This window comes from Branchiostoma belcheri, unplaced genomic scaffold (genome assembly GCF_001625305.1).
Source record: "Branchiostoma belcheri isolate BF01 breed outbred unplaced genomic scaffold, Haploidv18h27 scaffold10, whole genome shotgun sequence".
Taxonomy (NCBI): Eukaryota; Metazoa; Chordata; class Leptocardii; order Amphioxiformes; family Branchiostomatidae; genus Branchiostoma; species Branchiostoma belcheri.
In genome coordinates this window covers 5,008,299-5,028,115 of record NW_017802380.1, presented here as the reverse complement: position 1 = coordinate 5,028,115, position 19,817 = coordinate 5,008,299, and the positions used below count along the sequence as shown (strand labels likewise).

The 19,817-nt window shown below is 42.0% G+C and overlaps 2 protein-coding genes across 2 annotated transcripts in view; one reads left to right on the top strand and one right to left on the bottom strand.

Annotated features, from left to right (window-relative positions):
• Nucleotides 1–514: 514 nt before the first annotated feature.
• Nucleotides 515–15,385, bottom strand: LOC109472262 (ubiquitin carboxyl-terminal hydrolase 19-like). The gene is made up of 17 exons (XM_019771922.1): nt 15,225–15,385; nt 14,767–14,903; nt 14,492–14,633; nt 13,986–14,339; nt 13,703–13,848; nt 13,243–13,417; nt 12,233–12,951; nt 7,479–7,636; nt 6,859–7,002; nt 6,371–6,726; nt 5,931–6,031; nt 5,670–5,712; nt 5,452–5,524; nt 3,935–4,087; nt 3,437–3,600; nt 2,843–3,012; nt 515–2,445 (listed from the first exon to the last, which is right to left on the bottom strand). Exons 2-17 carry the CDS (start codon nt 14,848–14,850, stop codon nt 2,302–2,304), a joined length of 3,126 nt encoding a protein of 1,041 aa, XP_019627481.1. The 5' UTR covers nt 14,851–14,903; nt 15,225–15,385; the 3' UTR covers nt 515–2,301.
• A 463-nt stretch (nt 15,386–15,848) lies between these two features.
• Nucleotides 15,849–19,817, top strand: part of LOC109469322 (E3 ubiquitin-protein ligase Hakai-like) — a 4,772-nt gene continuing 803 nt past the window's right edge. The window contains exons 1-7 of the mRNA XM_019767827.1: nt 15,849–16,482; nt 17,883–17,999; nt 18,363–18,418; nt 18,677–18,763; nt 18,903–18,964; nt 19,138–19,264; nt 19,499–19,813. Of these exons, the coding sequence (XP_019623386.1) occupies nt 16,425–16,482; nt 17,883–17,999; nt 18,363–18,418; nt 18,677–18,763; nt 18,903–18,964; nt 19,138–19,264; nt 19,499–19,813 (822 nt within the window). The 5' untranslated portion in view covers nt 15,849–16,424. The remainder of the gene's footprint in view (nt 16,483–17,882; nt 18,000–18,362; nt 18,419–18,676; nt 18,764–18,902; nt 18,965–19,137; nt 19,265–19,498; nt 19,814–19,817) is intronic.

Here is a 19,817-nt window from a genome sequence, read left to right as displayed (position 1 = left end):
AAGGGAAACAAACTAAAATCTTAGGTCCAAACCATTTATTCCAAAACTCAAGAATGAACACAAAGACACAATCATATTCCATAGATGCTACACACACCTAGTCTGTGTAACACAAACTCTGCTCTCCACAGGTGTAATGCCCCCCCCCCCAATTAAAGGAGCCAGCAGAAGTTGGGCAGGTCACTATTGTGCCACTCAATCAGGCTACATACACAAATATATTGAAGTCCCAAACTGGCAAATGGGATGGAATAAAAGCATTATGTTGATGATCAGATCATGACAAGAAATATCTTGAAACCGACAATGAGAGGTGGCAAAACTTGCCAACACTACACAAGTCATTGTAATACCAACAAATAAATATGAAGCTATCTCTACTGTTAACCACAGTACTGTACACTGGTGTTTGTTCATGAATCAATTGTGCTTTCTAGAAAGACATGATACACGTATTGCAGCAATGGGAGTATCAAATACACGACTTCTGGTAAGGATATACATGCATGGGTCCTTTTTTTTACAAGTGGCAGTGATGTGGGTCTTGTTGCAAGACTATCTTCTCATTTGCAAAGTTTTCTGTCTGTATTACAGGTAGAGTATGTACAGTTGTATATTTGTTGTCCTATGGCTTCATATTGTCTATCATCTAATGCAGTGAACATTTCTGACAAATAGGACAGTACAGAGTAAGATAACATATTCCTACACAAATGGGCTTCCAATTCAAAACTCTCCACAGCAATGATCATTGGCTTCCTGCTGAACCCTTCAACTGCAAAAACAGAGCACAAATTTTACAGCCTTTTGAAAAAAGAAAAACATGGCTGATACAAAAAAGACACTGGCATTGCTGTCAAATCTTCAGCATACTTTCATTTTCAGTGTTTTATCTGTGTACCAGTACAAACTTCACAAAAAGGTAACTTATCAATATCACAAAACACCTCTAAAAATGCTTCTCAAATAACCATGAACTATATTCCAAAACAGCAACATCAAGTAAAGATGACCTGTCCTTCAAACTTAGTCAACCATCACATCTTCCCAAACCCTGCCAGCATGTCTGTACATATTACATCAATAGAACACATCATAATCATCATTGACAACATTCCGAAGACTAATAGTCACTCTATAAAGAATCCACATGGTAGGCATGTGAATTGTTACAAATTTTTGCCAATCAATTTGTGCAAATATTTTACATGACTTTGTGTAGTTACTTCTTCTGTAAGTTAACAAAATTTGAAAGATATTTTTTGTCTTTCCTTTTTCTTATTTTCACACAACCCATCACAATCCTTCCTACTGCCCATCTTCCAGTAAATACAGCTATTTTGTGTACATGTTCCTACTTTTTATTACACACTGAGTGGTTAGAAATGGACAACCACAGCTGGCAACCTGTGCAATAAATATGAAACCAATGACAACCAGTTCACATATACATCTATAATTCCTTCCATTTTCCATCTTCTTCTCTCAATCTACAATCATTATTTACACAGTGCTGAGAGATCATAAGATGTAGCACCTAAAAAGGTAGTTTTCAGGCAGAAGGGGGCAGTGGGTTGTTGATCCACTGTGTCTAGGGCACGGTATTGGAAGGTGGAGTCCATCCCTCTCCTTCTACCAATACCATGTAGCACCTACCCACATGCAAAAGTTGTTACCTACTGACAGTTGACTACTGTTAACCCCAGTTTTCTTAGTTCAGAAGCCTAACCCGAGAAAGTTGTTCTTGTTGCTTTGACCTGAGCTGAAACCTGAGCCATGTTTCTGTCATGCCTGAGAGAGTAGTTAAGTACTGGTGTAGACTTGTTACATGTACGTTAGTGCTAACACAGTTAAGCTATCAGAGAAAAGTCTACATATTTTTGATATTGTATGCCAGAGAAGATTAACTCTCCTTCCAGCTCCATAAAACACTATGTATGTTCAGAGAAGATGTTGCCAAATGGCTATATCACCATTTCTAAGAGACCACGATACTGTACATTCAGTTTCACTTTTGCAGCACCTAAACTCAGACTGATAAATACTAAGTTTGGTTCACACACGGTGTGATGCTCTAAGATGGGTAACTTCAAATTTCAACACTGGAAACTTTCAAATAAATATACATAAGAGAGGAAAGTGTGCCCTAAATTAGCTGACATGTAAACGTAACATGACACTTAGCAAGAAGTTGAAAATACAAAACTTACAGTTCATTATATTTCTAATTCTAAATTCAAAGAGTCGATTTCAGAAAAGTGTGTCTAAAGCCCAGAATTGTTAAAACAGTTTCCAGAATGTCTAGTCCACCTCGTCCAGGTCTGTACACTGTAAGGGTTTCTCGTATATGGGAACTTCCTCGTCATCATCACTGATGTTGTCCTGCACCTCACTGCTGCTGGAGGCTGACAGGGGGGTTCCCATCTCCTGGTCTTCTGTGCTCTCCTGTGGACAGTAAAATGGCAACTTTTGGTACAAAATATCTGGAACCATAGTAATAAAGGCTGAGAACTACTCTTCAAGATCCTACTCTGTGTCTATGCCTCATAACTGGCTGCCAGCTACGTACACACAATTTCTGCATAAGTATAAACCGCTTGCTTTGAGGCATCACACACACTGTGTACCAACATATCAGCATGTGTAGTGGTCTTGTTCATGTTACAGAAGTATTTGCCCTAAAATATGGGTCTAATAGCTAATCATTGCCTCCAATTTGCATTGCAAATGTGCACATCAGTATGCTTGGGTTAGGCAGTGATTAAAAGACATGACACTTTGGTCTGGAAGGTGGATTGCTAGAAACTAGGCTTCAGCAAAAATAAAGATCATCTCTAAATACCTGAGTAGATGTGTCCTCTGACTCTGACTTGTTGGCGTTGAGAGGTTTCTCAGGTGAACATGCATGGACATCCACCCCACGGCGCCGGTAGAACAGGAGGTATGCTGACGGCCTCATCACCTCCGTCTCGTGCACTGCACGTACGTGACTGTCGTCGAACAGGCGCCAGCCTAGGGCAGTCGGGAGGAAGAAAATTTTGAGAAAACTTTCTTTAGGATTTCAATGATTTACAATCTTCAGAGACATCAGATTACAGCTTTTTGCTCATGGCACTCCTGATAGACTTAAGTGTCTCTCCAATGCAAATACATAAAAATACCGGTATAGATGTGCATTGAACAAGTCATTATAATAAGTTTTTTAATCTACAAAGTTAGCCCTAACTCCTGCTGAAGCCTTCAGCACAATCTCATCTTACCACCTGAGCAAGTGAGCTGTCATGTACAAACACTCCAGTCCCCCTAAAGTCAAACTGATCCTTTTCGATCTTAAAACAAATGAAACAACAATGAAGTAAACTAGGACTGCACTGGTTTTCAAACTGTATATTTCTCCTCATCTTTCCATCTACTTAATTAATAAGCAGAATCTCACCAATAGCGTTGGAGCTTCCTGAGGCGTCGGGCAGCTGTGCGTAGGCCGTGTAATGTCCGCCCAGCAGGCCGCCATGGTGGTCCACGGTCGCGTACAGGTCGTAGATGGGCGGGGCCTCACCCGGTCCGATATCTGAGCCACAGTAGCCAGACATGTCCAAACCCCTGGGGAGGAGGTAATCATACATTGTATGGTGTTATGGGCACGATGCATTGCATAAATATGTATGCCATAAAGAAATCCTAGAAAACTAGTGTTAATATGAATGTCATAGAAGCTTACTCCTAGAAAACTAACATAAGTGGTAATGGTACCCATACTACCCATATGTAAACTCTCTTTGTCTCAGCACTACATACAACACTGTATACATCTCACCACTTACATTACTTCCAATCTTAAATGTATGAAATTAGAAAATGTTATTGAGATCACCTTGATAAGTGACTTCTTACAGCACACAGTACTTTATGTAAAAGAAGACTGTATGCCCCTTACGTGAGAGGGAACTGGACCATCTTGGTGATCTTGTCTCTCCAGATGAGGTTGCGGAAGGAGAAGCGTTTGAGCTGGATGATGAGTGTGTGGGGGAGACGCCACAGGGACATCTGCTTAGTGGCCTCACGGTGCTGCTTACAGCCTGGACAGTACCTGGGAGTCAGGGAAAGAGACAAGAAACATTGACATTTTCTAACAGCTATCAGAGTTTGTCTTACCATACTGGTGTATGGTCTTGCAACTAGTATGTATATATGGTCACAAGTGTATGATGCAGAAAACTATTGTGTAACGGCTATTCCGAGATCAGGGTGCGCCAATGGCATCGTGCATCGTTATGTCAATCTTACTCTGTATTTATCGCATTCTGTTGACATTTATCAAACTTGTTATACTAGTGCAGTTATTTTCCAGACAATCAGGAAGAGATTTGGTGTTAAGATGCTTAAAACTTATGCTATGGCCAATTTAAGACCAGAAATTGGCATAAAATCTATGTTATGCTGTTGCACTTGAAAAATGCCAGTTTTTGAAATATGCTTTTAAGTAATTTGGGAACAAAAAAATGGAATGAAAAGATTTGCAATATGTTCAGACATGCTCAGTCTGATATGTTTTGCAAAAAACCTGATGATGATTGGAAATTTCTCTTTTCTAGAGCGTATTTATCAATATGTTGTACACGTTATGTAAAATTCATAAATTAACACATTGCAACTAACTTATCTCCCTGTACTAAAAAGGATGGTGATAGAACTGGCCATTTTGTATGTTATGCAAGGTACATCCATATATGACACAAAACATGTGTTTTTATGTTGCTTGTCCTTTGGGTTAATATGGCTGATGGCTTACAGTTACCTGTCTTTTTTGTCCGAGAAAATGTGTAGTGTCCGTTGCTCGGTAATAACTTAAAATAGAAAAGCTGTGGGTGCATATGATTTCAGGTTTTGAAACAGCTGAAGATGCTGACTTAAAACACAGTAGCTATTTCAGTCTATTGCTGTAATTATATGAAATAATGTCAAAAAACCTCAAGGGTGTAGTGTCCGTTGCCATGTAGTGTCCGTTGCCAAGTATACCATATAGGTACATTAATTACATTTTGTTGCAATTTTGAAGTAATTTTTTCATTTATGTTATTTCTGTAGCATTTTGTCAACCCCTAAATGACAGGTCTTGCAAGATTTGGTGTTCTTGTCATGTACTTGAGCGGCCAGATGTGGCCGGCAACGGACACTACAGCTTAGCTGTAGTGTCCGTTGCCGGCCACATCTGAAATGAGTGGGCTAAAGTTTGGAAGAGCACAACTTTTGAACTGAACGTCTCTATCCAAAAATTTAAAAAGTGCAATGTATGGTAACACCTCTAGTGCGATTTTCTGCACTGAAAATAGAAAAATATAAAACTTGAAAAATTGGCCCAAGTGCAACCCTTTGGCGCACCCTGATCTCGGAATAGCCGTAAGGAATAAGAAAATATCAAATTTTAGCAAATGTCAGTCCAGGTGAACTCACCAGGCCTCCTCAGGGGCGAGTGTCTCAGGCTCTGTGAACAGCTGAAGACACTGCTGCAGGGTGATGGGGCCATCTGGGAGAAAACACACAATTTAGCATAAAACACTCATCCTTATTTACATTTCTATGTTTGCAAATGGCTTTGGGTCCATCTTTTTCATCATGGGTGGTATTCAACAACAACAACTGCAGATGGAAAGGAAGCATGACAGACTTACCTGAGGTAGGTGTGGAGTGGACACTTTCATCCTCTTCATACTCCTGGAAATACACAGACACAAGACTTTAAATTGGTAGCTATACTCATTCATGTACACTTCAGTTCTAAATCTACCTGAAATATTTTCTCACCAATCACCATCATAATCAGTCTCTCCGTATATTTATATATAGAGGACACATGGTACTAGTGCATAAGACAAGATGTTCCAACATTCTTAGGGGTGTTGAGAAATGAATGATCTTTGATGAAAACCTACCAGTTGTTTGGACTGCACCAGGACGTAGTTCTTGGACTTCTCGTGATTCCTCCAGTCCATGGCCAGATAGGTCAGGTCAGACAGGTCAAGGGCTGAGTTTCCTGAGACAACAACAGGTCTTGTCAACACCAAGTAGCAACCTAGTATGAGTGCATTACTGGGCTTTGGAACTGGCTAACTTGAAACTGCAAGTAACATATCCCCAAAGTTTTTGTCCAAACAAATTTTACCTGTGTGAGACTACCAGTGCACAACAACTACTCCTCTACTTGCTAGCCACTACAAACCCAAGAAGACTCAAAAGACAGGTGTTGGTCAGAAATGTTATGGAAAAGAGTTAAACAAGTTTCTACCTTAGCATGAAAGTTCATCTGTATTGGTATACTTCTTTATGACCAAAAAGGGTCTAAATGTTCTGGCCCTTTTGGTCAAGCTTCTACCTTGATCTTGTAGCCGCTCCCCTTCTGGTCCGACCTTGCCCTGACCCCTCTCGTTACAGGGTTTGAGGAAGAACGGTAGGATGTCCCTCTCCGGGGGCGGGTCCTGCGGCTGACCGTGTACGACGGCCATCTTTGGCTCCCCTTCCTTCGGCATGGTGACCTCGTCACTCTCCCCAGCATCGGTACCCTTCTCCTCCTCTGTGATTGGCTGTGGTTGGTTGTCGGGTGTGGCCAGGTCGTCGACCTTGTCCTCCGGGTTAACAGGAGAGGATGCCGGCTCCTCGGATGGTGCCGAGGACTCAGTACTGGAAGGTGTGTTCTTCTGTATGGGGGGCTGGAAGACATCCACAGAGTATCTGGGAGAACAATTAATGACAGCATAAAACAATGAGTTCAATTTTGCAATGCAACAAAATATGAGACAATGCTCTAATTAATTATTTTATACAATTACCAACCTTGCTTATATGACCTCAAGTTTACTTTACCTTGCGAAGGCTTCTAACATCTCACAGAGCCTGGAGAAGGTGGCCTGGGACTGGGGCAGGCTGATGATGAAGGGACAGCCGATGGGTTCAGGACTGTACTTACAGATGGCCTTGTGGGTGGGCCAGTGTTTCTTCTGACACTGCCTGCAGACAGAGAACCATTTCACATGTGAGGTTAGAATGCATAAGTGTTACTAGTGAAGAATTTTCAATATAAAAGCTTGCAATTTTGCAATTGGTGGTCCCTTAGACGATGTTAGGTTACTTTCCCAACTGACCCAAGCATTAAGAATCTTACAATATACATATAGTGGCTATAGCACTATCTTCTGTGTCCATTTTCTTCAAGTCCATTAAGTCACTATAGACAGGTTTGACTGTACCTGTACAGATTTTATCCCACGACTTACTGGTTCAATCAGGTTACTGGTTGCAGTTTCTAGCCTTGAAGCCTGGATGGGTGGTCCCTTACATTACTTTTTTCATATACTGACCCTAGCATTGAAAATGTCTATAGTGGCAACCTGTCTATTGTGACCATTGTCTTCCATTGGGTGGTAACTAAAGACTGTAGGTTTGACTGTAGCTGAAGATTGCTAAGATTCTCTCCCATGACTTACTGGTTGCAGTAGCCAGCCTTGAAGCACTTGGTGCACCTCTTCATGGAGGCTCCGTCAGGGCTGATCTTCTGACAGCTGGTACAGCGCGTGATGGGGGAGCGGTTCAGCGGCTGGAGACAGCGCTGCAGAACAGCAACCTCGTACACAGCCTCTCCTGCCTGGGGGGGGGGATACTGTCAATCTGGGAAGGCTGAGAATCAAGAGTTTGGGCAAGACTTGGGCTTCACAACTGATCAAGGCCTCTTTTGTAGTAAAACCACATCCAGGCCTTTTTTAATGAGGTGCACATGTATATACTACAGTGAAACACCTTCCAACAGGGAAACAAACTAGTAGTGCACTCCAAACTTTCCCCAAAAAGTCCTTATTTCGAATATGTGTACATAAAGGGGGAAAAACAGCAATAACTGCCTAGTTGCCTTCGACTGAAGGCTATGCCTTCGGAGAAGGTTATGAAATCGGGTTTGCACTGTTTGGCAGATTAGGCACGATAACTCTTGAAGGCAAGGTCCGAGGTTCACGATTTTTGGCAGGCAGGTTGATTTAGGGGTGGCCATTGTCAAGGCTAAAAATGGGCTTCGTGGGGGGTTCCTAAGTCACTGTAGTTGACCTTGGTTTTTGGTGTTTTTTCCTTGTCATCAAGATATCTCGAGAATCTTTAAATGGATGTTCATGTTTTTTAGTTGGCAAGTTACCATTGACAATACCAAGGTCAAGTTCGGATATGGGCTTCGTGGGGGGTCCCCACGTCATTGAATTAGAAAGTACTGCAGCGAAACTTCTGGTTTTTAAATCTCGTGATATGGACGTGCTAGGGTCATGATTTTTAGATGGTAGGTAGCTCTCGTGCTCAGAAAGAAGTGCCGTAAGTTCGGCCCGTAGCAGCTTGTTTGGGAAATACAGAGGCATTTGTTTGAAAATGTTTGAAGTAGGATAGCTCAAGAACCGGTTGACGGATTGTTGTTATTTTTGGTATCTCGGTAGCTTAAGTGATGCTTGACCTAATTAGATGACAATTATGCAAATCACGATCTAATTTACATAATGAATGACAAAAGTCTATAAATCTGCTGCCTTCCATAATAGAACAATTAAAATGGTGGCATATTTAATCAAGAGGAACATTAACAGATATTAATTATGTAAATTGTGACCCAATTTGATTACTTGATAAGAGAAATCTAAATGTCTTTCATACTGCAGTTACGTAGTGGGCTTTTGGTGATTGTTAGTTTTTCAGTAGTTGAAGCTGTAGAATAGGTAATTTTAAAAAAAATTTGTGAATAGGTTAAGGGGTTTAGATTGAGGGTTTAAAATTTGGAGTCTGTAGTAGGTTGTGAGTACGTGTAATAGCCTAAGGACATTTTGTTTGCACATCTTTAAAGTGTAGGCGAAGTCTTTGTCCTTTTATGTAGTTGGTTAAACTAACAACAGCATAGTTGGGTTAAGTAGGCTACGCTAACAATAGCACAGCAAGGGTGTAGAGTTGTTTGTTGAGATAACAGTAACCGTCAAGTGTTCCTTTAACAATCGAAGCTATCCAGGGAACAGTCCTGACAAGGTAGTACTGTAAATCAAAATAGGTTCAAGGTCAAGTGTTGGAAACTGCATAACAAGTGCCTGTTAAACTACATGTAATTAGTGGACGATGACACAGCCTTTAAAGTGCATGTATTTACTAGTACATGTATATGGTAAGTTTAACATTACTAGCTACATGTACGTGTGTAGTTTAAAAAGATGTGCGATATTTGAGCCACTTAAAGAATTATTTGTCGTCTTGCTTTTTTGGGCACAAAACCACATAGGAAGGTATTGTAGGACACTTCCACACCATTTCCAGGGTAAAGAGTTGTTTGTTGAAGCAACATAGGTGTTTGGAGTGTCTAGAAGGTTGTGGGTTTTCACATGCAGGCGTGTTGTTCTATGTAGTACATGTAGGTTAAGATAACAGATAGGGTGAACTAGGGTAAGATAACAATAACACTGGCAGGGTGTAGAGATGTTTGTTTGAACAGTACCAATGAAGTGTCCTATAATAACAAGAGTATCAGCTACTCTGAAAACAGCCCTGACAAGTTAGTACTGTATATCAAAATAGATTCAAGGTCAAGTGTGGGAAACCGCTTAAGAAATACATGGTATACAACTTTTTTGAGTACTAGTAAGTTGTAACTCATATGCAGGATTCAATGACGTTGTTGGATCGAGCTCAAAAGGTACAATTAATTTGCAAAGAAATATATATTTTCACTTAAGGTTCTTTAAATTGTATGTATGTTTACAAAATCTGGCTAATATATGCAGCCGTGGAAAACAGCGTTTTGGCGCATATTTTTAAACTACTCACGTCACTTTTCCCAAGCAAAAAGAGCTACATAAGCTTATTTTCCAAATTTTGTCACCCTAGCATGTCATGAGATTTCAAAACTGGAACTGGTCAACTACATGTATATTGTTTTTAATTATCTAGTATAAAGCGCATGCCATAATTGCATTTTGTTGGAGTTTCTACCATCTATGGAAGACTCTCCTACTCGCACGGTCGTCTTACGTATGGCAACTCTTTTTTGTGTTTTCTCTTGTGGACAAGATAACTCGAGAATCTTTAAATGGATGTTCATGTTTTTTAGTTGGCAAGTTACCATTGAAAATACCAAGTTCAAGTTCGGATATGGGGTTCGTGGGGGGTCCCCACGTCATTGAATTAGAACGTACTGCAGCGAAACTTCTGGTTTTTACATTTCGTGATATGGACGTGCTAGGGTCATGATTTTTAGATGGTAGGTAGCTCTTGTGCTCACAAAAAAGTGCCGTAAGTTTGCACCCCGTAGCAGCTTGTTTGGGAAATGCAGAGGCATTTGTTTGAAAATGTTTGAAGAAGGATAGCTCAAGAACCGGTTGACGGATTGTTGTTATTTTGGTATCTCGGTAGCTTAAGTGATGCTTGACCTAATTAGATGACAATTATGCAAATCACGATCTAATTTACATAATGAATGACAAAAGTCTATAAATCTGCTGCCTTCCATAATAGAACAATTAAAATGGTGGCATATTTAATCAAGAGGAACATTAACAGATATTAATTATGTAAATTGTGACCCAATTTGATTACTTGATAAGAGAAATCTAAATGTCTTTCATACTGCAGTTACGTAGTGGGCTTTTGGTGATTGTTAGTTTTTCAGTAGTTGAAGCTGTAGAATAGGAATTTTTAAAAAAAATTTGTGAATAGGTTAAGGGGTTTAGATTGAGGGTTTAAAATTTGGAGTCTGTAGTAGGTTGTGAGTACGTGTAATAGCCTAAGGACATTTTGTTTGCACATCTTTAAAGTGTAGGCGAAGTCTTTGTCCTTTTACGTAGTTGGTTAAACTAACAACAGCATAGTTGGGTTAAGTAGGTTACGCTAACAATAGCACAGCAAGGGTGTAGAGTTGTTTGTTGAGATAACAGTAACCGTCAAGTGTTCCTTTAACAATCGAAGCTATCCAGGAAACAGTCCTGACAAGGTAGTACTGTATATCAAATAGATTCAAGGTCAAGTGTGGAAACCGCATAAGAAATACATGGTATACAACTTTTTTGAGTACTAGTAAGTTGTAACTCATATGCAGGATTCAATGACGTTGTTGGATCGAGCTCAAAAGGTACAATTAATTTGCAAAGAAATATATATTTTCACTTAAGGTTCTTTAAATTGTATGTATGTTTACAAAATCTGGCTAATATATGCAGCCGTGGAAAACAGCGTTTTGGCGCATATTTTTAAACTACTCACGTCACTTTTCCCAAGCAAAAAGAGCTACATAAGCTTATTTTCCAAATTTTGTCACCCTAGCATGTCATGAGATTTCAAAACTGGAACTGGTCAACTACATGTATATTGTTTTTAATTATCTAGTATAAAGCGCATGCCATAATTGCATTTTGTTGGAGTTTCTACCATCTATGGAAGACTCTCCTACTCGCACGGTCGTCTTACGTATGGCAACTCTTTTTGTGTTTTCTCTTGTGGACAAGATAACTCGAGAATCTTTAAATGGATGTTCATGTTTTTTAGTTGGCAAGTTACCATTGAAAATACCAAGTTCAAGTTCGGATATGGGGTTCGTGGGGGGTCCCCACGTCATTGAATTAGAACGTACTGCAGCGAAACTTCTGGTTTTTACATTTCGTGATATGGACGTGCTAGGGTCATGATTTTTAGATGGTAGGTAGCTCTTGTGCTCACAAAAAAGTGCCGTAAGTTTGCACCCCGTAGCAGCTTGTTTGGGAAATGCAGAGGCATTTGTTTGAAAATGTTTGAAGAAGGATAGCTCAAGAACCGGTTGACGGATTGTTGTTATTTTTGGTATCTCGGTAGCTCAAGTGATGCTTGACCTAATTAGATGACGATTATGCAAATCATGATCTAATTTACATAATTAATGACAGAAGTCTATATATTTGCTGGGTTCTGTGATAAAACAATTAAAATGGTGATGAGGAAATGCTAGAATAGCCCTCTTTGTTTAAGATAAGACTGACTGGATGGAAAATATGATCAAAGGATATAATTGCAAGTGAGGATATTATTTCCATAATCAATGTGAAACATTCATAATTTGTCAGTCGTAAAGGTTAACATCATTTGTCGAAGGCATGAGATCTTGGAACTCTAGTTTTGTTGACTAGTTAGGGATTTAAACTTTCCACCTGACCAAAGATGCAACAGCACACAAAACCCTAGGCTATACCCCTTGATGACTGACCTGTTGTTGATCGAGCACCTCACACACCATGATGTGGTCGTTAGCCTGGACATTACTCAGGGTGTCTCCCCGATTGTACCAGAAGTGGATCCCGCTCTTGTACACCTCGAACACGCGCAGGTTCTGCGGCTTGGTGTCCGTCCTCCTCCCTATGGCCAACTTCAAGTCCTCTACAGCAGCATCCACAGCCAGCGGCACGGAAAACAACACCGGCTTGTTGGTCGGGTCCCTGGACTGGAAGTACACGGATATCGTTCTCTGCTTCTTGGGTAAGGGGACAGACAGGTAGGCAAACGGGTCAAAGGTTACGGAGACTTTAGAGCAGACGGGGCAGACGAGAGTGGACTTGAACTGCCCGTGGAAGAGATCCACCATGAAGGAGTCGTTTCTCTTCATGTACACGCGCCAGGCCTCGTCCGCCACCTCCCCGTCCGGCCTGCCGTCAGACTCCACCGTGGTGGTGTAGGGCTTGTCCTGGATCCGGTTCAAATCCTCATGCAGCCCGTCCAGCAGGAAGGCCAGGAACTCCTGGGCGTCGTGCTGGGCGAAACCCGTGAACTGGTGCGCTTTGGTCGCGATGATGCTCTTGAGGCGGGAGGGTGCATACGATGTTCGTGTGCCTGACCATAACGTGCGCAAGACGCAGGCAAAAGCAATGGCCAGCTTCCCTCCAGAACCTAGCACATTTTCTGTGTTCAAATCATCCTTGAATTTATTACCTGTGTAACAATAGGAAAAAAAAGACAGATGAGTATTCTATGTGACCCTCATGACTGTTAGACAAAAAAAAGGTAACTTGCTACAGCATGTAGTTCATAGTGATGTATGATGATTTTGTTGTGGATGCTAAACTTTTTTGTACATTTCATTTCACAACCTCCTTTCTGCAAGCCATTAAACCTCTCACCGAGTGCCTGTGAAGCTGGTATGTCATGCCTAAGGGCTGTTACACTGGCTATTACAATACTAGTATAGTCAGAGTCCTCCTTAGCCAAGACCTTGCCACCTACTCTGACAGAAGTCCCTGAGCTCCCTGGTGTTTGCCAGTGCCTGTAAGGTTGCGTTCATGAAGCATGTGTTGCCCAGGTTGTCCAGGCCGGTGAAGCCAGGCTCACATGTCTGCTCCATGTCTCCTGCAGCACCCCAGGAACCATGGGTCACCGGGGGGACCAGGCAGGTCGGCTTCTGTGGACAGGAAAAATCACATGATGTTATCAATGATCATATCATAATACATAGAGATGAGCTGTGCTTACAGTTTCCGTGAATAGCTTAATCAAACTGGCAAGTCAAAAGGGTCTTCTGCTTGATTTTTGCAAGGAATTTATTGCAGATGGAAATAGAATCTTTGCTGATTTGAGTCCAGGAGTCCATTTCAAACAAGTGTGGAAATTGAGGCTCTTGAATCACACATCTACCTGGCCTTTCACCATGCATTGTGGCTGTTCATTTTAAGCTTTTTGCTGTTACCTGGCTAAGTTTAGTAGGCGGTGGTGCAGGTGGTGGTGGGGGAGGTTTCTTGGTGCTGGTGGCTGTGGGCTGGCTGGCAGCTTCCTGAGACACTGTCCCAGCAGATGACAGGGGCTTCCAGTTAGACACACCACTGGCTGACGGTCCTTTGAAAGTAGAACAAGGAATGTCAAGATGCTTGTAGTAGCAAAGCTGCAAGTTGATAGCTACTAGTAATGAGACAGTATAGCATTTGCTAAATTTTTTTGTCTAGTTCATTGTTAAATTTAGATACTTTGCCCACCTGAACTAGTGTTAGATAAGGCTTCCAGCCTGGTCCACCTCCGACTGTCTGCCTTCTTCAGTGTGATGTCCAGGGTGGACTGTCCCACACGGTACACGCACTCCTCCGGCACGATACGATAGAACAGTCTGATGCTCCAACAGAAGACGGTCTGGGTGGTCGTCCCCTCGTGCAGGGCCAGGAACTTGCTGTCGCTGGTCTGGAAGTTGACCGTCAGAGCCTGGTCAGAGAACTGGATGTCCAGCGTGTCCTTGCAGACCTCCTTGGTGAAGACGTACAGGCACATCAGGTCCGACCCGCGCTCAAACCAGTCATGCCTCAGCTGCTGCAGGTGCACAAACCCCACACCTGCACCTGGACAGGTGCACAATTTGCATAATCAGACTTGGTATAAGCCAGGATATGGTGCAGTTAAACTTGTGACCAATTGTACGAAGTGTGTCATAGTTTAAATTTTATATGCTAACCACTGTCAAATACAGGTGTTAGAGAACTTTTCTAGTTACCTTCTGATTCTTCAACACCAAGCTTGGTGGGGCTATCTCTACCCCCATCTGCAACATGGTTTCTTCCATCTGACATCTCCATACTTTCTGTAGCATGGTGCCCATCCACATGGTTAGATACTGCCTCTGGTGGTGGAGGGTCCTGGTGCAGAAAAAAGGTAATAACGTAAAGTATGTAAGACTTTGTTTTCGCTCAGCATACAGAAATCATTACACATAGTGTCACACATCTTGAGAGAACATACTCATTGAACAATTCACTGGCAGAAGTTTACCTTTGCTGTTAAGGCAGGCCACTTCTTGTACTTCTCCTCCTTGTTGAAGGTGATGGCCATGAGTTCATCTGTACAGATGACCATGGGATCAGCTGCTTCTACTGCTGCATGGAAGGTACAGCTCCACGAGCGCCCATCTAGAAAGACGCCATACAACACATTAGCAGTGTTAGGTAAGGTTACTGGTCTAGCTTGGGTTAGTTGTGCATGGATGTCTTCTTCAAAAGTCACTTCTACCAACCAGTAGTGACTGTCAAATGGGCTGGTATCTCCAATGATAATATTCACAGACATGGTGAAGTTTTTGTGCATGTATTTGTATATCGGAATGTTTGTGTGTTTTAAGTCCAGTTATAAGTCTTTAGTGGCCATGCAAGGAACTTCACAAGGTCACAATTTAACATTTTGTGTGGTCATTCCACCAGGTCTGCAAGCAACTGAAAAGAAAATTGCCTTACCTGGCAAATTCAAGGTAACATCCTGTCCATCAGTGGTCAGGTTCACCTCAGATGACCTGACATTGCCGATGGGCAGGGTGACGGTCACTGTCTTCCCATCTTGTGACCACTTTGGGACAATCGGCTGGGCCTCTAGATCAGCACCTCCAGCTGTACAGTAGCAGAAAGTGAAAAGTTGAGTTTAGTATAAAGATTGGTATGTAAGACCTCAAAAATAATTTGCTTGTCAATCTCTTTATCTGTATCAAAATGTGTGAAAAATGTAACTACATGTTGTACTTTGCACATGATAATACAATTCAAATGTTGTTAATGAAAATTGAACTGCTGCTTAGTTGAAACAAAGAACACGAATATCAAAGGAAGTTGTCAATCCAGCACCGGAAGTAGGGCACATGAGTCAACGCCGTACTTTAAACACAAGGAATACAGCCATGTAACGAGAGCAGTTTGAAAAACAGTGTTCCCTTGTCCACTATGCAGTCCATATGTCAGACTGACGTAGACAGCAGCCGTGACCCCGACCCACATACAGACCCAGGCGCACCCCCCTCACAAATTCCTAATGGCTCAAGCCGGAGCCAACGAAAACAAAGGCAGCCCGTCTCAGATAGCCGGCTGGCGACTCTGAAACACGTGCACACACGAACAAATACCACCAACCTGCTTCTGCGGATGGTTCTGTGGAACCCTCTGCTCCTCCCCGTAGTTTCTTCATCGCCCCTTCCCCGTTGATATGCTCTGCTTCGGCGCTAGGAGCTGCGTTCTCTTCGGCCGGCGAACTCGCTCCTTTGTTCGAAGGATGGCGCAAAACCGTCATGCTGTCTCTGTCTGTCACTACTGGCGAGCGCTTACGTTTTCTGGCGACTTCCTGCGACCGATGGATCATAGAGCCATCTAAACAGCGCCCAACACCACACGGGATTGCTTTCTGTTTTCCAATGCCACAGAAAATGTCCCAAAAGTCTACTCTGTAAAAAAATTACTCCGAAATTTTTCGAGGTCTGGGATTTTCTATCCGATGTCCGCCATCTTGGATATTTATGATGGTGACCTCTGCCCCTGCATGCCTCCCAACACGTTTCGCAAGGGACAGAAACATTCTCATAAAGAAAAAAATTAGTCTTTTCACAAATTACATAATATGAAACGTTAGATCCGCTTTTCGAGAAAAATACCTCCAAAAATCAATCATTTTGAATGTCCCGCCACCCCCATGTTCTGACGTCATGTTTCAAGATGGAGGGCGAGCGGAGAGGTGAGATGTGAGGGATGGGTGGTTTTTGTATAGAATGCTGTCTTCTTACAGTAAGGGTGTTGTTTTCGGTACATTTTGGAGTAGCATTGTCACTGCTACAGTTCTTATGGCGCAGGAAATGACTGCTACGCACTGGCACCGTTCTGTGATAGTTAAATCTGCCACGCCTCTGGATCCGACTACAAAAATTTTGGATGTTTGAACCTCAAGTTCTCTTTTGCTTTTTCCTAGTGGGCGTTGATGTGAAAACCATCTACATTCACATTTGTTACCGCCTTGATCACTTGTGTTTCAGGAAATACCACGGGAATGCAGTTTGATTAAAATTGTTTCACTATATCCAACAAAATTAAACAAATATACATACAGTACGAGCAGTAAAGTAACGTTACTACAGTACTATATATGGACATCTTGAAAGCAAAAATACCAAGCATTTACAAATCAGTGTAAAATAGTTATGCTTACTTGCTTAAGGCTGTGCGTCGTTGTACATGGTCAGCATAGTAAGCAAAGCAAGTAAGAACATTAATGTTTTTGTCAGAATTTATCATTTATTTGGGGTTAAATAAATTAATATGTGAACACATGTAGTAGGAAGTGTTTATGAAATTTAGTAAAAGCATGTGTTGCTTAATTATGAGTAGCATCATTATGGGTTCACCACACCACGAAGTGGTGTGGTGAAACCATATTGCTTTTTCTGATGTTTCTTCTCCTTCTTCTCCTCCTTCTCCTGCCATTTTTTAAATGGATTCAGCTTCTTCATTTTAGGGCCCAAGGTCCTGAAATTTGGTATGGAGGTACAGTGGGCAAATACCCCTAGGCGTTTTTTAAATTATTGTGATACAGGCTTTTAGAATGGTTTTATTTGAGTTTTTTGGCTGTGTTATAGCAAATGTATTACTGTGTTAATGTGCCTTGTTTACCACGTTTGGGCATGAGTCATCACAATGGAATGCAGGGCATCAACCAATAGGCATGCAGCTTTCCTCTATACTTCTTGCTGATTGGCTGTTGGGATTTAACTTGATTAACACCTGCACAGAAGCATTTCCATACTGACAGTATGTCTGTATTCAAGTGTTTTGGTAGGTATTTCAAGCTTTCCTGCTCCAGCATTGGAATGCCGGGCATGGACGTTTTTTTATTTATTTTGAAAATCAACAGTTTGCATTATGCAATTAAAAATCCTAACCAATAAAGTAGGGAATAGCTATCCAACTGTTGTTTTAGTTGTATTTTACTTCATATTATAGTTATATCAATGTAAATCATTGTTTTCCCTTGTGTTTCTCATTCTTTCCCTGCCATGTCGTAAAATGTGGTGAACCCATCGCTGTATTTGCTCCAAAGCAAATATTGGCCTTTCTAGTTTATAATGTAATTCTTGCCCTTAGGTAACCTGGAGCTGGAAGGAGAGTTGGTGGAGAGGGGGGGACACGGGGACGGAGTCCGGAGAGCCATTCCTCTCAAACTCAGCAGTCACCACAGCAAGAGGACTGCCAGTGTCAGAGGTACAGCATAGCCTGGGTGCTTCTTGGTCTGTTTTCTGTGCCTCCCATACGTGTTGATAGGGTTCTTCATGTATGTATGGAGTATGGAAAACAAACTAGGATGACACCCAGGGTACGTCACGCAAGTGTAAATCATGATTGAATCATGTCAACTGCAGTCACATGGTCCTCATTAAAGATGGCACATTTACACCATCACAAATGTTATTATTTCAGAGCTGAAACCTTTAAGGTAAGACTAAGGCTCTGCTTGTGCAAGAAATACACAACTAGTAAAACTACTGGTAGAACTACTACTAGTACATTGTACATTTAAATGTTTCATCCTTTAAACCTGTTTGCCCTGCTCTTCGCTTGTCACAGATGACAGGGGATCCTCTTCTGAGAAGCACCACAGCCCCATGAAATGGGATGTCAAGGTAGGGGAAATCAGTTCCATGATTATTTTACTTTTACTAACATTACAAATCACTTTAGTTGCATATACACATGTATAATCATAGGCACAAGGAAATTAATGACATATACGGTCATTGACCGGTACCCATTCAGTGGTTACCCTTTTTAGCGCTTCCTGTTCTAGGTTAGAAATGTATACGTGTATATACTACATATATGCATTTGCATACTTTTGCATACTTGTACATGCTATAAACTATGAATTCTTTTGTCTGCAGATGAACCTGATTGGGAAGAAGATTAATGACCCCATGCTTCACCTGTGTGAGAAGTGTGTTTGTCCAGTCAACCTGTATGGCAGGATGGTAAGACACATGCCTAGCCCTTTTAACTATTGGTTCTTTTAGTTGTGCACTTTTAGTATTCCTTCTATCCCAGTAGATTTTGTTCATGATGTGCAGACTCTCATTAACAAACCAACTTTCTCTGTTTTCTAACTTCCAGATACCCTGCAAGCATGTCTTTTGTTTTGATTGCTCCAAGAGGACAGACAAAAACTGCTTGAGGTAAGCATATTTGAGTTGTTTGTAACTGCACAAAGTCAGTAATACATAAAGTCTGCTTTGTTGAGGTTTGTACTGTGTAAAATACATGTATTTAAAACCAACAGAAGAGTGTGACTGGTTTAGCATTCATCTTGTTTGTTCTGAATCCCTGCCGTGTTTCCTCTATTTGTAAGATGTGGAGACCCTGTACAGCGTATAGAGCAGTGCCCAAGAGGAGCCGTGTTCATGTGTACATTTGGTGATGGGAAGCACGGCAACAAGGGATGCAGGAGGACTTACCTGTCACAACGGGACCTTCAGGTGTGTTTTGTCCCTGCTTGTAACGGATTAGTGATATCCACAGTGTGCTCTGTAAAAGGCATGAGGACCCTTTTAAGATTTCTCATGCTGTTCTGTTATGGAGAAAGTTGCTTGATTTGAAAGTTAACACGAAGGATACTTAATCTTAATCTGTCATTTTCTACTAGCACTTTCTAGTTGCAGAAGTATCTTTGTTCTCCCTAGTGGTGACTATTTCCAACTTCTCCTTCTCAGGCTCACATCAACCACCGGCACAAGCGGCCTGCCGTGGCGGCTGAACCGACCCCGCACCAGACGTACCCAACAACGTACCAGCCTTACCCCACCTCCCAGGACCAGAGCACTGCCGTGTACAGACCTGTCCCAGGGGACCAGTATGCACCGCCGCCCCCACCCCCGCCTCCCCAGCCTGTGCCCCAGGGGATGGCCATGACACACGGGGCTCCCCTACAGCCCCCACCAGAACACAGGGACTACAGCAGGATGCCTCCTCACCACAGCATCCCCCCTCCAGGACACCCCCACGACGACAGGATGCACGAACCCCCTCCCC

What these genes read in the sequence shown, in the direction of transcription:
- LOC109472262 (XM_019771922.1), bottom strand. Translation starts at nt 14,850, where the DNA reads ATGGTCATCTGTACAGATGAACTCATGGCCATCACCTTCAACAAGGAG. An exon ending in GGCCTGCCTTAACAGCAAAG is followed by an intron (nt 14,634 to 14,766) that starts GTAAACTTCTGC and finishes TTTCTGCACCAG; the next exon opens with GACCCTCCACCACCAGAGGC. An exon ending in CAGAGGACACATCTACTCAG is followed by an intron (nt 2,446 to 2,842) that starts GTATTTAGAGAT and finishes TACTGTCCACAG; the next exon opens with GAGAGCACAGAAGACCAGGA.